The sequence below is a fragment of the Marmota monax genome, unplaced genomic scaffold, assembly GCF_021218885.2.
Source record: "Marmota monax isolate L192 unplaced genomic scaffold, Marmota_monax_Labrador192_F-V1.1 WCK01_AAM20220418_F8-fsc00112, whole genome shotgun sequence".
NCBI classification, from domain to species: Eukaryota; Metazoa; Chordata; class Mammalia; order Rodentia; family Sciuridae; genus Marmota; species Marmota monax.
Window position 1 is genome coordinate 3,166,218 of NW_026692073.1, and position 13,217 is coordinate 3,179,434.

Here is a 13,217-nt window from a genome sequence, read left to right on the forward strand (position 1 = left end):
AAACGGGGTCTTGCTAAGTTAACCAGACTGACCTGGAATTTGTGATCCTCCTGCATCAGCTTCCTCAGTAGCTGGGATTATGGGTATGCCACTGTGCCTGGCTCTATTCATCTTCTGAAGATCAAATATCTGTTTTGCTTTCTTGGAGTGATTCACTTGATAGATCAAAAAGCATAGTATCTGACCTCTATAATATAGTGCTTTTGGTTCCTCTTAACTTTTACTCTCTACTCAGTTCTGAGTGGCAGAGGCTCAGCATGGTAGCTGACAAATGACTGTGTAGCTGCCTGTAGAAAATAACAGAGCCTGTGGAGTGTTTTTTTGAAAAGAACAGCATTTTTTTTTTTTAAGATGGAAATAGGCACATAGCTATTTCTGAAATACAAATGATACTTTAATGTTCCCTAAAAGCTCCTCTTCTAAAGATAATCATTTAGATTATGGATTTTTTTTTAGGGGGGAGAGGCAGAATAGGAAAAAGTGATTTGAAAATGTATCCTTTGTTCAGTATCCAGATTTTCATCTGGGGAACTTTTATCTGGGCTCATCCTTTGGAATGTATGGCAGTGCTGGTAATTTATTTTTTTCCCACTCCAATAATATTCTAAATTTGTGGGAGATTATAAATTTTTATATGGAGTCTTAAAAATGAGTTTTGGGAGAAGAACTAAAAGAAATTAGGAAGAGAATATACTTTAACAAAGATTCTAGACCAAGTTGGAGGTTAGTACCCAATTCTTTTTAGATTATCAATTTTAATTTGTATGTTTATTTAAAAAAAAGAGTGGAGCTTGGTTTCTTAAGTCAGAGACTATTCATATTACATTTGTATATTGCCTTTCATCTGTTTTCTCCTGCAAGCACAAGGTATCTAGTAGAGCTATCATAGCCACTCTTTCAATTCTCAAACTTTAAGAAGTTAAGTTACTTATCAAAGAAGAAATGGTAATGGAACAGAAAGTATTTTATAAATTCAGCAGAGGAAGCATATTTGAAAAAGTAATCCAAATAAGGAAACCAAATACACTTTGAAGTTATTTGATACATAAAACTTACAGGTACCAGCATTTTTCTTTAGGGACCTCGGTGGTGGATCTGTTATGAAAGGGACTGTGCCATTTGTTTAAGTGATCTTAATCACTGTATTCTTGCAAGTTACCCCATAGTCTCTTTTAAAAAGAGTGTCCATGTTATTTTTAGAAGGTATTCAGATTATGAAGTAAATTCTACATAGTTGTGTAAATAGTATCATGGCTGCAATTTTAAAAATGCATTCCTGTATTTTTATTTTAATTAACTAATTTATTTTTTGTGGTTCTAAGGATTGAATTTAGGGCCTTGTGCATGCTAGGCAAGTGTTCTTCCATTGAGCTACATTCCCAATCCCATTCCTATATTTCTGAATTAGTGTACTGTAATTACTTAGCTCTTATAAAATGTAAACTATGATAAAATTACTAATTTTTCAGTTGTTTCTTAGATAAGAACTTTATTAAATTTTATTTTGTAATATCACAAATATGCTTGGTTCTGAGAACTTTGAAAGTAATTTCATGTTTTTACTTATCTCTAAGAGCATGATTTCCATCCACAGATTTGTATTATTTCAAGGTTAAGGTTAATTATAGCATAACTTTCAAACATAACTTTAATTTAATTTAAAGGAACATGACACAGAATTAATTTTGGAAAGTCTTTAAGTAGAAAATTTACATACAATTCTTTTGACATTTTCAAAATTGCCTCTGCTTTCCTATTTCCAAGGCTGAGAGTCCTGATTCTAAAATCACATTATCTGTGTTTGAATTCTGGCTCTCACTCTGAGGAGTGCAGAGACTAACTTGTCCTCCCTAAGCCCTCAGTTTCTTTATCTGGAATGCGTGGTCAATAGTAGTACCTGCCTAGTAGAGTCGTTGTAAAGATTGGATGAACTAAATCATGTAATATATTTAGCAGAATTCATGGCACTTGAGAAGTACTCATTTATTATTGTAAAGGAGAACATGTTATTTTATTTAAGGAGTAAAGAATTTGTAAAATGAAATATTGGTAACAGAAAGATAAAATTCAAGAATCAGTGCTTTTTTTTATTATAAAGTTCAAATTTTTTGGATTCCATGTAACCCTAAACCAAGGCTTTGAGTAGCATATTTTGGTAGGATTTTACGCAAAAACAGAAAACAAACAAAAATTGCTGAAATACTTGTTGCCCAGGCAATATTGTTCTAAACAGTTGTTTCATTTTATAATCAATTAAATTTTTAAGTAGTATAGTAGTATAATAGTTACTTTAGGTGCTTGCCTGAATCAATGAAAAAAATCTTTTAAAAACTGAATATTAATCCCCTGCTCTGAAAATGGAAATAGAATATGGATAATAAACTGTGCATGAACTTGTCTTTGACTGCCCCCCACATCTTTTATTTTTAGGTATTGGTGACAAGGAGAATTTTAGTTCAGTTCTTTGCGAAAATAATTATAGATTCAGCTCTCTCCATGCTCTAAATTTATAAAGCTACTGGTTGCTAGTTAGTTTGGCACCTAGTGATTATTAATTTTACATGTGATCTATTGCAAAAATATAAGCTTATTTCTTCAATTCTAACAGACATGAATTCTACTTTGTGAAGTTATATGAGTTGTATACATTTTAGTGCTATATTCTAGCTTATAATGCCTTTTTACCTAACACAACTTCATGGAAAAATTAAAACCTTTAAATATTTTGTTAAAAATGAATGTGTCTGTATTTAAAAGAAAATGTTTTGCTTCTGATTGTTTTCTTAATTGGTAAGTGCATTCATAAGGTCCTTGAATTTGAAGAAAAAAATTGTGCTTAATGTCTCTTCTGTATCAAAATGAAAATTACTTGTTTTTCAAAAGATAATCTAAGATTATTTTTTTCCCCTGATTTTCAGATTTTGGATGATGAAGTTCAAGTAGACTTTTATGTAGCTGTTCCAGAAATAATGCCTGAGCTTAATCCATTAAGGAAGAAACTGAAAAAAAAGTTTCCTAAGCTTACTAGAAGTAAGGAAGAATTTTCTGTTATTTCGCAATGCTGTCAAAAGTTTCTTCTCAATTTAGTTCAGTCAGAAAACAAAGTTGCTAATAATATATGTAGAGCAAATAGCATGTCCTGATGTTTGAGTTTTGTGTTATAAGAATTGTAGATTTGATCCCCCCCCCGACATTAATATTGATAATCTAATAGGAGAACGTAGTTACTTTGCAGTACTGGTTCTTAAAATTTAGATCAGAGTTTAGCTCCAAGTTAGTGGAATATATTACACTAGGTATGTTGTCATCATATTATTTTATTGACTTTTATACCTCTTTATTAATATAATATGTATGCTCATTAATTTATGCATTTAGCTTATATATGTGTGTGTATATATGACTGCATGACTTTACAGGTATTTTACCTTAAGGAATTTTCCCCTCATGGTTTTTCTCTCCCGTAAGAAATCTAGTAAGAGAGGTTTCTTTTTGTAAAGAGCCATGTTATAAAGTGGTATTACTTGATGAATTTACAAGGTTCTGTAGGTGTTCATTGAAGGAGTTTACATATAGGTGGGGAATGGGGAAGGCATCATGAAGGAGGTAACATTTAAACTGTACCCTGTATCCTAAATAATTGGATAAGTTTGGGATTATTACTTTAAGCAGAAGGAGTACATTAATCAGGGAAGTAGAAATTATAGGCCAGGTCCAAGAAATAACAATTAATTTTCTTTGTCCATAGGGAAGAGTACCTCTACATTAAAATAGAAGAGCATAATGGGGAGTGATGTTGGAAAGGTAGATTGATGCTATATTGAGCAGGACTTTGATTGATGAACTAATGAGCCTGGTCTTTTATTCTTTATTAAAGCAGGAACCTCTTAGAAGTTTTGAGGTGTAGAATGACATGATCTGTCCTTTAGAGCTTTAATCTGGCAAGAGTTGGTAAAATGTATTGGTAAGATGGTAAGATGAATTAAAGCTAGAGACAGGGAGACCAGTTTGGGTCTGATTGTAGGAGACTAATAAAGGCGGTATTTAAACTAATGTCTTCATAGTGAGACTGGAGCTAAGAGGACAAACCTCAGAAGTATTAGGACTTTGTGAATAGGTAACAATGAATAGATTGCTGGGGGAAAAGATGCTGAAATTTTAAGTCTAGGAACTTCTAATAAGTGGTATCATTAATTGAAACGGAGAGAGAGAAAAAACAAGTTCACTTGTTTTAGGTGGTGTTGGGTATCTGTATAGATCGGAATTATTTTTAATAAAATTTTATAGTGTAAATAGAAGTGCTTTAAAATTGCTTTCATAAATTTCTCTTCAAATTTCAATTCTAGTTAAGCTAAAAAAAAAATCCAGCTAGAATTGTTTATACATGTTAGTCATTAACACATGTTAGTCACTAATCATGATCTGTAACTTAAGCAAATTCCAGTGGACTCTCCAGTTCTTTTGTTGTACTGTCGTTGTGTTTATGTTTCATAACTTACATTAAATCACATTTCCATATTAGATATTGGACTGGGGCTTGGCATTTTCATTACTGATGTTCATCACAGTACTATTTGTTGTCATGGAATCAGACTTACATTTTTTCCTAAGTAAGACCTGAAATTGAACATTATTTAAAAATTAAAACAGAACTGCAGTTGAATTTGATGAAAATTTTACTCATATTTTTGTTTCTAATTAAATTCAAGCTCCAGTCAGAGCAAAACAAACAGTACTAAATATAGCCAGTTAAAACTGAAAATGAATACCGAATATATCTTTATTCATCTAGCTCCTTGCTTTGCTCGGTGAACTGGTTTTTCAAACAGACATTAATTTTGTCACCTTTGCTACTTTATCCATTCTTTTGTAACCTGTTTGGATTCTATTTAGCTTTGAGATTTTTAAAAGTTGCTGATGTTAGCACAATGTTTAGTGCTGTTTTTTAATTTTTTTTTTGTCTGAAAGGTTTCCAGGATAACTTATTTCCTTATTCCAAATAGCAAATTTCCTGTTAAAATGTTTATTTTTGATCAGTGGGCTTTACTTATTTCTCCTTTCATAATGAACCACATCTTCCGCATACCATGGTCAGTACATAAGTATATGTCCCCACATTTGCTTAAGAATGCATCTTCAAAAAACAGATCTTCTTCTACCCCAGCACTTCTTTTTACCCCCATGATCTATTTATCAGCCTAGCAAAACACTTGTGTTCTTTAAACGTGAAGACAAATGATTAACCTGTCAAAAATATTAAGACAGAATATAGTAGATGTGCATTAGAACTATGAAGCTTGTATTATGCATTTTCACAGTTTATTCAGATTCTTATTTGGGAACATTTGATTCCCCTTATATCCTACAAAAGACATTAGGGTAAAATAGAAATTATGTTTTGAGCAAGTAAATGAAATTAAAAAACAAACAAATAAATCCCTTGCAGCTGAGCTCATTAGTTTCCCATTTTGTCTCAGTTTTCTAATAGGAGTGGGTGTAACCATCTTGTCTGCATTGAAAGTGCACATTTTACAGCATGTTTAACGCTGAGATTTTATTCATTTTATTTTAATTGCTTTTATAACTGTAGGCACATTCTCTGTTTTTCAAATGTACATTTTCCATGTTTTCTTAATATTTCTATTTCATAAAGAGAAATTTAAAACTTGTTTTTTAAAATTTCTTGGAAGAAATTTGGCTTCTTTTGCTAATTACCTTGCTTTCCCCAAACCATGTCCTCTGAAAATCTTTTATCTGTAGTATAGAGATGTTTTGATACTAAAATATTTTATTTCTATTATTGTTTTTACTTAGCATTACTAAACAAAAAATAGTAGTATGAAAAATATCTTGACTTAATGGAATCTGTTGTCCATTATGTATACTAACCTGTGGTAGGTACTATGACATATATGGAAACAGCTGAATTATTTAATGAAATTAATTTATCTGGTTCTTGGGATTGAACCCAAGACATTGCTCATGCTAAACATGTGCTCTGTCAATGAGTTACATATCCCGCTTAGGTGAATTATTTTAAACCATACTAAGTTATTGACAGATAAGAAAGAAAGGGATACAATTAGAAAACTAGAATTACACTAATGTGTATTTTTCTTAACATGCAGCTCTTAGAATTAGTCACCTGTGCCTGCTTGGAGTCTTGTCCACTGGCTATTCCAGTAGAATTGTTCAGAGAGAATATTTACATCTATTGAGTAGAACACTGCTTTCTATAAGGAAGTTGTATCATAATTGAGATTCATGAATGTTAATAATATCAAAAATTCAAAGTACTTTTAACTTTTTGAATAACATGTTGTATTTCAGATTATTGCTTACAGTATTGAAATAAGTAGAATTTATTGCTTATATAAGGAAAAATACAAAACAAATTTTGCAGGGTAATAAATTTGAAATTTTTCTAATTTTCCCCCTTGCATTAATTTAAAAATTATTTATGTGTGAAAGAATTCATAAATGATTAAGTGCTGTTAAAATTATAGGTGAACTATGGATATCTTGCATTTGGTTCTGTTACTCTTTCCTTTTACTTCAATCTGAAGGTTTACCTTCTTCTTCCTCACTATCCTCTAAGTGCTTTTTTTTCTCAGATCTTTGGGTTTATTATCTTATCTGTCCACAGTGTTCTTTGATTATTTGCCTGACTTATTTTCTTATACAGATAACATCTAAACAGAGAGGTCTTCCATGACCATTCTATATGCAACATTATTCGCTCCTTCCTATTAATAGTAAATATTATGCTTTTCTATTCCTTATAGGGCCTATTACTCTTTGCATCTCCTACTTTTAAGTTTATAGTATGTGTTCAGTTCTTCCCATTAGAGGAAGGGTATTTTAAGTTTGTTTGTTGCTATGTTCACATAGCCTAGAATAGTACCTGGCACACAGAGATAGTATACCAATATTTGTATAATGAATGAACGTTTTAGTGCAGCATTCAGTTGGTAGAAGATATAGGATTAAATACTGCAACCAAAACCTGGGTTTATTATAAAAAAAATTTGTAATTTTTTTTGAATAAGTGTATTTATAATAATCATCTACTATGTGCCAAACCTTGGACATGATATCTATAAACATGACACATGAAGTTCTTAATGTCATAGAACAATTTGACTTTTGACAGTAGACAACTGGTTTTACTTTAGTATTTAATCATGCCCAGATTTGTCTAGTTAAACAAACAAAAACCAAAATATAACTGCCCTTCCAACCTTTATTTGATCTAGCTGTCCTTTTTAGCTGTGATCTTAGTTCTTTTTGTTGTTTAATGCTAGTTTTTAAAATAAGTAGTCTACAGTGATTGCTTGTCTTCATTTCCTTAACAAATGTTGTTCTATCTCACAACCTTCTCTTCAACAGTTTATTTAAAATATTTCTCAATTTGTAATGTTTTGAACAACCCACAATAAAAAATTAAAAAAAAAAAATATTTCTCTCAATTATAATCACACATCTTTTTTTTTCTTCTAGATTCAAAGGTCAGTCCTTTGTTTTCTCTTGTTTCTTGGAACTCTTTTGTATGTACAATCCTAACTCATCTTCTTTCTAACTATTCCTTCTTTGTCTTCCCTAGTAAAATACCAGATGATCTAGTTTAGATTATGTTCATTGTGAAAATTGAATAGAGAAAGTTAGAGGAAAAGAAAAGGAAAGAAAAAGAAGAAAAACAGAACATAAAAGCACATACAAGATAAAGTGGAGAAGGAGAGCTGCGATTGTGGCTGAGTGGTAGAGGGCTTCTCTATCATGTGTGAGGCACTGGGTTCGATCCCTGTCATCACATAAAAATAAACAAATAAAATAAAGATTTTGTCTCCATCTGCAACTGAAAAAAATATTAAAAAAATAAAAAGAAAGTGGAAAAGGAGGAGAGCAATTACATAGCAACAAGGGAAAACAAAGCCCTAGAGCAGTGACAGTTTGACATTTGGTTGTATTGAAAAACAGAATAAATAATTGCTAACAGACCACCCTTAGTCTTGGCTGTATCACTTATTGTGATCTTGATCAGATTTAAAATATTTTTGTGCCTCCAGTCAATCATCTACAAAATGGGTTTCATGATAACATCTATTCCATAGTATTTTTATGATAATGTATGCAGAGTTTAGCACAAATTAGGTATATAAAAAGTACATACTATATATGAGCCACTGTTATTATTAACTCCCTGCTATTTCTAAAGTTGCTATTCATTCTCCACAATTACTTCAGGAAAATTTAATCTTTCTCATGTCTTCATATAACAGTTCTGCCTTCACAACTCATTTGTTGAATAAGAATAATTATAGAGTGCCTATTATGTGCCAGCCACTATACTTAGTATGGAGAATTGAAAAATAAAAAGACCTTTCCTATTTTTAAGAACATAAACATTGAGAAAGAGGAGAGATGAGAACAAACCACCACACTAAAGGGTAGTAAATGTATTAGTAGAAATGTACAAAGTACTTAAAGGACTGAGGAACTACTTGGTAGATTCAAATCATATAAACAAGATGACAGTTTAATTGAAAAGTTAAGTATGAGTAGTTATTTGCTTTCCTAACATGCATAGGGAATACATTCCAGGCAGAAGAAATGGCTTTTATTAATGCACAAAATTATGAGAGAGCCAGTTGTGTTCAGGAAATTATAAGTAGCTTTCTATCATTTAGTACATAAAATGTTATCAGATAGTGGTGTTTAATGGGGTTAGACAGTGATAGGCAGCGAGCCAGGTCATGGAGGGCTGTGTGTGCCATTCCATGGAGATTAGATTTCATCTTCTGTATAGGTAGGAGCCATTGAAAACCATTGCTCAAAAGAATAGGATAAAATTTTCTTACTAGAATGAGTATTTCAGGGAATGTGTAAGTGGCTGAATGAGAATGATGAGACTTGAACAGAGACCAGTGAAGAGACTATTACAGTAGCCTAGATACAAGATGATAAAGAAAAGAATCTGGAAGTGGCAATGAAGATGGAAAACAAAGGCTTTTGTGGCTTATTGAGGAGCTAGACTTAATAGGAGTAAAGATATAAGGTATAAGGGAGTGCAAGAAATCTAGTATGATTTACTAATTTTGGTCTTGAGTAGCCCAGTGAATATTATCTTAAAGAGATATACAGGGAAAAGAAGAACTTAAATTAGCACTATTTGCTGATGATATGATTATATACCTAGAAGACTGTACCTATAGATTCTGTACCCAAAAAGCTCCACCAGAAAACTTTTAGAACTAGTAAATGCATTCAGCAAAGTAGCAGGATATAAAATCAACACCCATAAATCAAAGCCATTTCTGTATATCAATGACAAGTCCTCTAAGAAGGAAATAAGGAAAACTACCCCATTTACAATAACCTCAAAAAAAAAAAAAAGATACTTGGGAATCAATGAAAGAGGTGAAAGATCTATACAATGAAAATTACAGAACCCTAAAGAAAGAAATCAAAGAAGACCTTACAAGATGGAAAGATCTACCTTGTTCTTGGATAGGGAGAATTAATATTATCAAAATGATCGTACTACCAAAAGCACTATATATATTTTAATGCAATTCCGATCAAAATCCCAATGGCATTCCTCATAGAAATAGAAAAAGCAATCATGAAATTCATCTGGAAAAATGAAAGACCTAGAATAGCTAAAGCAATTCTTAGCAGGAAGAGTGAACCAGGTGGCATCACTATACCAGACCTTAAACTATACTACAGATCAATGTAATAAAAACAGCATGGTATTGGCACCAAAACAGACTGGTAGACCAATGGTACAGAATAGAGGACACAGAGACTAACCCACAAAATTACAGTTATCTTATATTAGACAAAGGTACCAAGAACATGCATTGGAGAAAAGATGGCATCTTCTACAAATGGTGCTGGGAAAACTGGAAATCCATATGCAAAAAAATGAAATTAAACTCCTGATTCTTACCATGCACAAAACTCAACTCAAAGTGGATCAAGGACCTAGGAATTAAACCCGAGACTGTGTCTAATAGAAGAAAAAGTAGGCCCTAATCTCCATCATGTGGGATTAGGCCCTAACTGCCTTAAGACTCCTGTGGCACAAGAATTAAAACCAAGAATCAATAAATGGGATGGACTCAAACTAAAAAGTTTCTTCTCAGCAAAAGAAACAATCTGTGAAGTGAACAGAGAGCCTATATCCTGGGAGCAAATTTTTACCCATTACATACCAGAGCACTAATCTCTAGGGTATATAAAGAACTCAAAAAGCTAAGCACAAAAAAACAAAAACAAACAAAAACCCACCAGATAACCCAATCAACAAATGGGCCAAGGACCTAAACAGACACTTCTCAGAACCTCAGTCAGTCAACAAATATATGAAAAAATGTTCATCAAAAATGCAAATCAAAACTACTCTAAGATATCTCACTCCAGTCAGAATGGCAGCTATTATGAAGACAAACAACAATTAGCATTGGCGAGGATGTGGGGGAAAAGTCACACTCATACATTGCTGGTGGGACTGCAAATTGGTGCAGTCATTATGGAAAGTAGTATGGAGATTCCTTCGAAATCTGGGAATGGAACCACCTTTTGACCCAGCTATCCCTCTCCTCGGTCTATACCCAAAAGACTTAAGAACAGCATACTACAGGGACACAGCCACATCAGTGTTTATAGCAGCACAATTCACAATAGCTAAACTGTGGAGCCAACCTAGATACCCTTCAATAGATGAATAGATAAAAAAAAATGTGGCATATGTATTATACACAATGGAATTTTACTCAGCAAAAAAAGAGAATAAAATCATGGCATTTGCTGGTAAATGGATGGCGCTGGAGAAGATAATGCTAAGTGAAGTTAGTCAATTTCAAAAAAAAAAACAAATGCCAAATGTTTTCTCTGATATAAGGAGGCTGACTCATAGTGGTGTAGGGAGGGGGAGCATGGGAGGAATAGATGAATTCTAGATAGGGCAGAGGGGTGGGAGAGAAGGGGAGGGGGCAGGGGATTAGCAAGGATGATGCAATGAATAGACATCATTGTTCAAAGTACATGTATGAAGACACGAATTGGTGTCAACATACTTTATATACAACTAGAGAGATGAAGAATTGTGCTGTGTATATGTAATAAGAATTGTAATGCATTCTGCTGTTGTTTATTTTTTAAAAAATCAATAAAAAATGAGATATACAGGAGGTATAACAGGTTTGGGTATGACAATAATATTGCAAAGTGAAGTGGGTAGGGAGGATTAATTGGCAAGCACAAATTTACTGTCTGTTAACAGAATAATTTATAATAAATACATGTGCACATTGTGATCACTAGAGCAAAGAAAAACATCTGAACGTTCGAGAAATAAAGATGATATATTAATTTTTTTCATTTAAAACAAAAAGTTGCTTGCTATAAAGAAGGAACAGAGGAACAAACAGGATGAGACAAATAGAAAATACATACCAAAATAAAAAATCCAGTCATAACAATAATTAGGTCATTTGGAAATGGACTGTACATTCCATTCAAAAGGCAGAGATTATAAGATGATATAAAAGCGATCCAACTACATGCTTTTATAGGAAATATACTTTATTTTTAATCACATGAATAAGGGAAAGTAAAATGATGGGTTAAGATATACCATGAAAACAATAAGTATTAGGAAATTGGTTTGGTTATATTACTACCAGACAAGGTTTACCTTTTAGATGATGAATGTTAGCTGGAGAAAAAGATGGATATTCTATATTATTAATAGGACCTACTCATCTAAAAAGAGCCCTAGAAGATATGAAACACAACTGGACAATATTGAAAGGAGAAATATAGTAATCAAGTCCAGTTGGAGATTTTAATATTTTTCTTTTTATTATTATTATTATTATTTTTTAAAAGTTTTGAGCAATTGGGCACAGAGGGAGGGAATAAGGGAGGGGAGGAGGAGAGAGGGAGGGAGGGAAGGAGGGAGCAAGCTCAGGGAAGGACCCCAACTGGGCAGTGGGGGAAATGGGAGTGGGACAAGCATGTGCCAATGTAACCAGCTTACAACCCCTTTTAGAAAATAATGAAAAAAGACCATTTACCAACTTATTTTATGTGCTGAGCTCTACCCTGATATCAAAGCCAGACAAGGACATCATAAGAAAACTGCTGACCATTATTTCTCATGAGCATAGAAGCAACAACAAAAATCCTTAACAAAGGATTAGCAAATTGAATACAGCAATATAAACATAAGGGTTCATATATCTCAACCAAGGAGATTTATTCTAGGAATAAATTGATTTTATATCCAAGCATCAGTATAATATACTGTGTTGATAGAATAAAAGAGGATTAGATGCAGAGAAAGCATTTGACAAAATCCAATATACATACGTTTATTTATTTACTGGTACTGGGGATTGAACCCAGGGGCACTTTACCACTGAACTATGTCCCAGACCTTTTATTTTTTGAGACAGGGTCTTGCTGAGTTGCTTAGAGCCTTGCTAAGGTACTGAGGCTGACTTGAATTTGTGATCCTCCTGTCTCAGCTTCCTGAGTTGCTGGGATTACAGGCGTGTGCCACCATACCCAGCTCCAACATCTGTTTATGATAAGAATGCTGAAAATACTAGAAATAGAAATGGATTTCCTCAACTTGACAAAACATAACTATGCAAAAACAACATTCTTAATGGTGAGACTCTTAAGGTGGAAGGCTTTCTACCTGAAATAACTATCAAGACAAAGATTTGTGCTCTCACCACCTGCATTTAGCATTGTACTGGAGGTTAGTGAAGTAAAGGGCATATACTGGGAAAGGAAAAAATCTGTATTTCCAGATGATATCTTAAGGTATTCTTGTGATTTCTAATGAGTAAATTTAGAGATATATTATGCCAAGATCCATGCACAACAATCGACCTCATTTCTATAGACTACTAACAGACAAGATGAGATTTATAAAACAGTTTCACATGAGGATAAACAAAATATGTAGGACTAAGTTGAGCAAAAGTTGTGCAAGAGCTAGTCACAGAAAACTGCTAAAAGTTGTTGAAAGTTTGAAGAATACCTGAGTAAATGAGACATACACTATAGCTATAGATTTAAAGGCATAATATTGTTAACATGGAGTTATTCCCAACTTCTTCTAGACTTGATGTAACCTCAGCCAGAAAGCCAACTGACAATTAAAAAAATTTTTTAACAAAAGACTTCATTGCGTAGCA

At 32.8% G+C, this 13,217-nt stretch overlaps 1 protein-coding gene across 4 annotated transcripts in view; it reads left to right on the forward strand.

Moving 5' to 3' along the window:
* Mrpl1 (mitochondrial ribosomal protein L1) overlaps nucleotides 1-13,217 on the forward strand; it is an 84,574-nt gene that overhangs the window by 24,120 nt on the left and 47,237 nt on the right. For all 4 annotated transcript variants that reach the window (XM_046459160.2, XM_046459182.2, XM_046459168.2 and 1 more), the window contains exon 6: nucleotides 2,919-3,030. In XM_046459160.2, coding sequence (XP_046315116.1) covers nucleotides 2,919-3,030 — 112 coding nt within the window. The remainder of the gene's footprint in view (nucleotides 1-2,918; nucleotides 3,031-13,217) is intronic.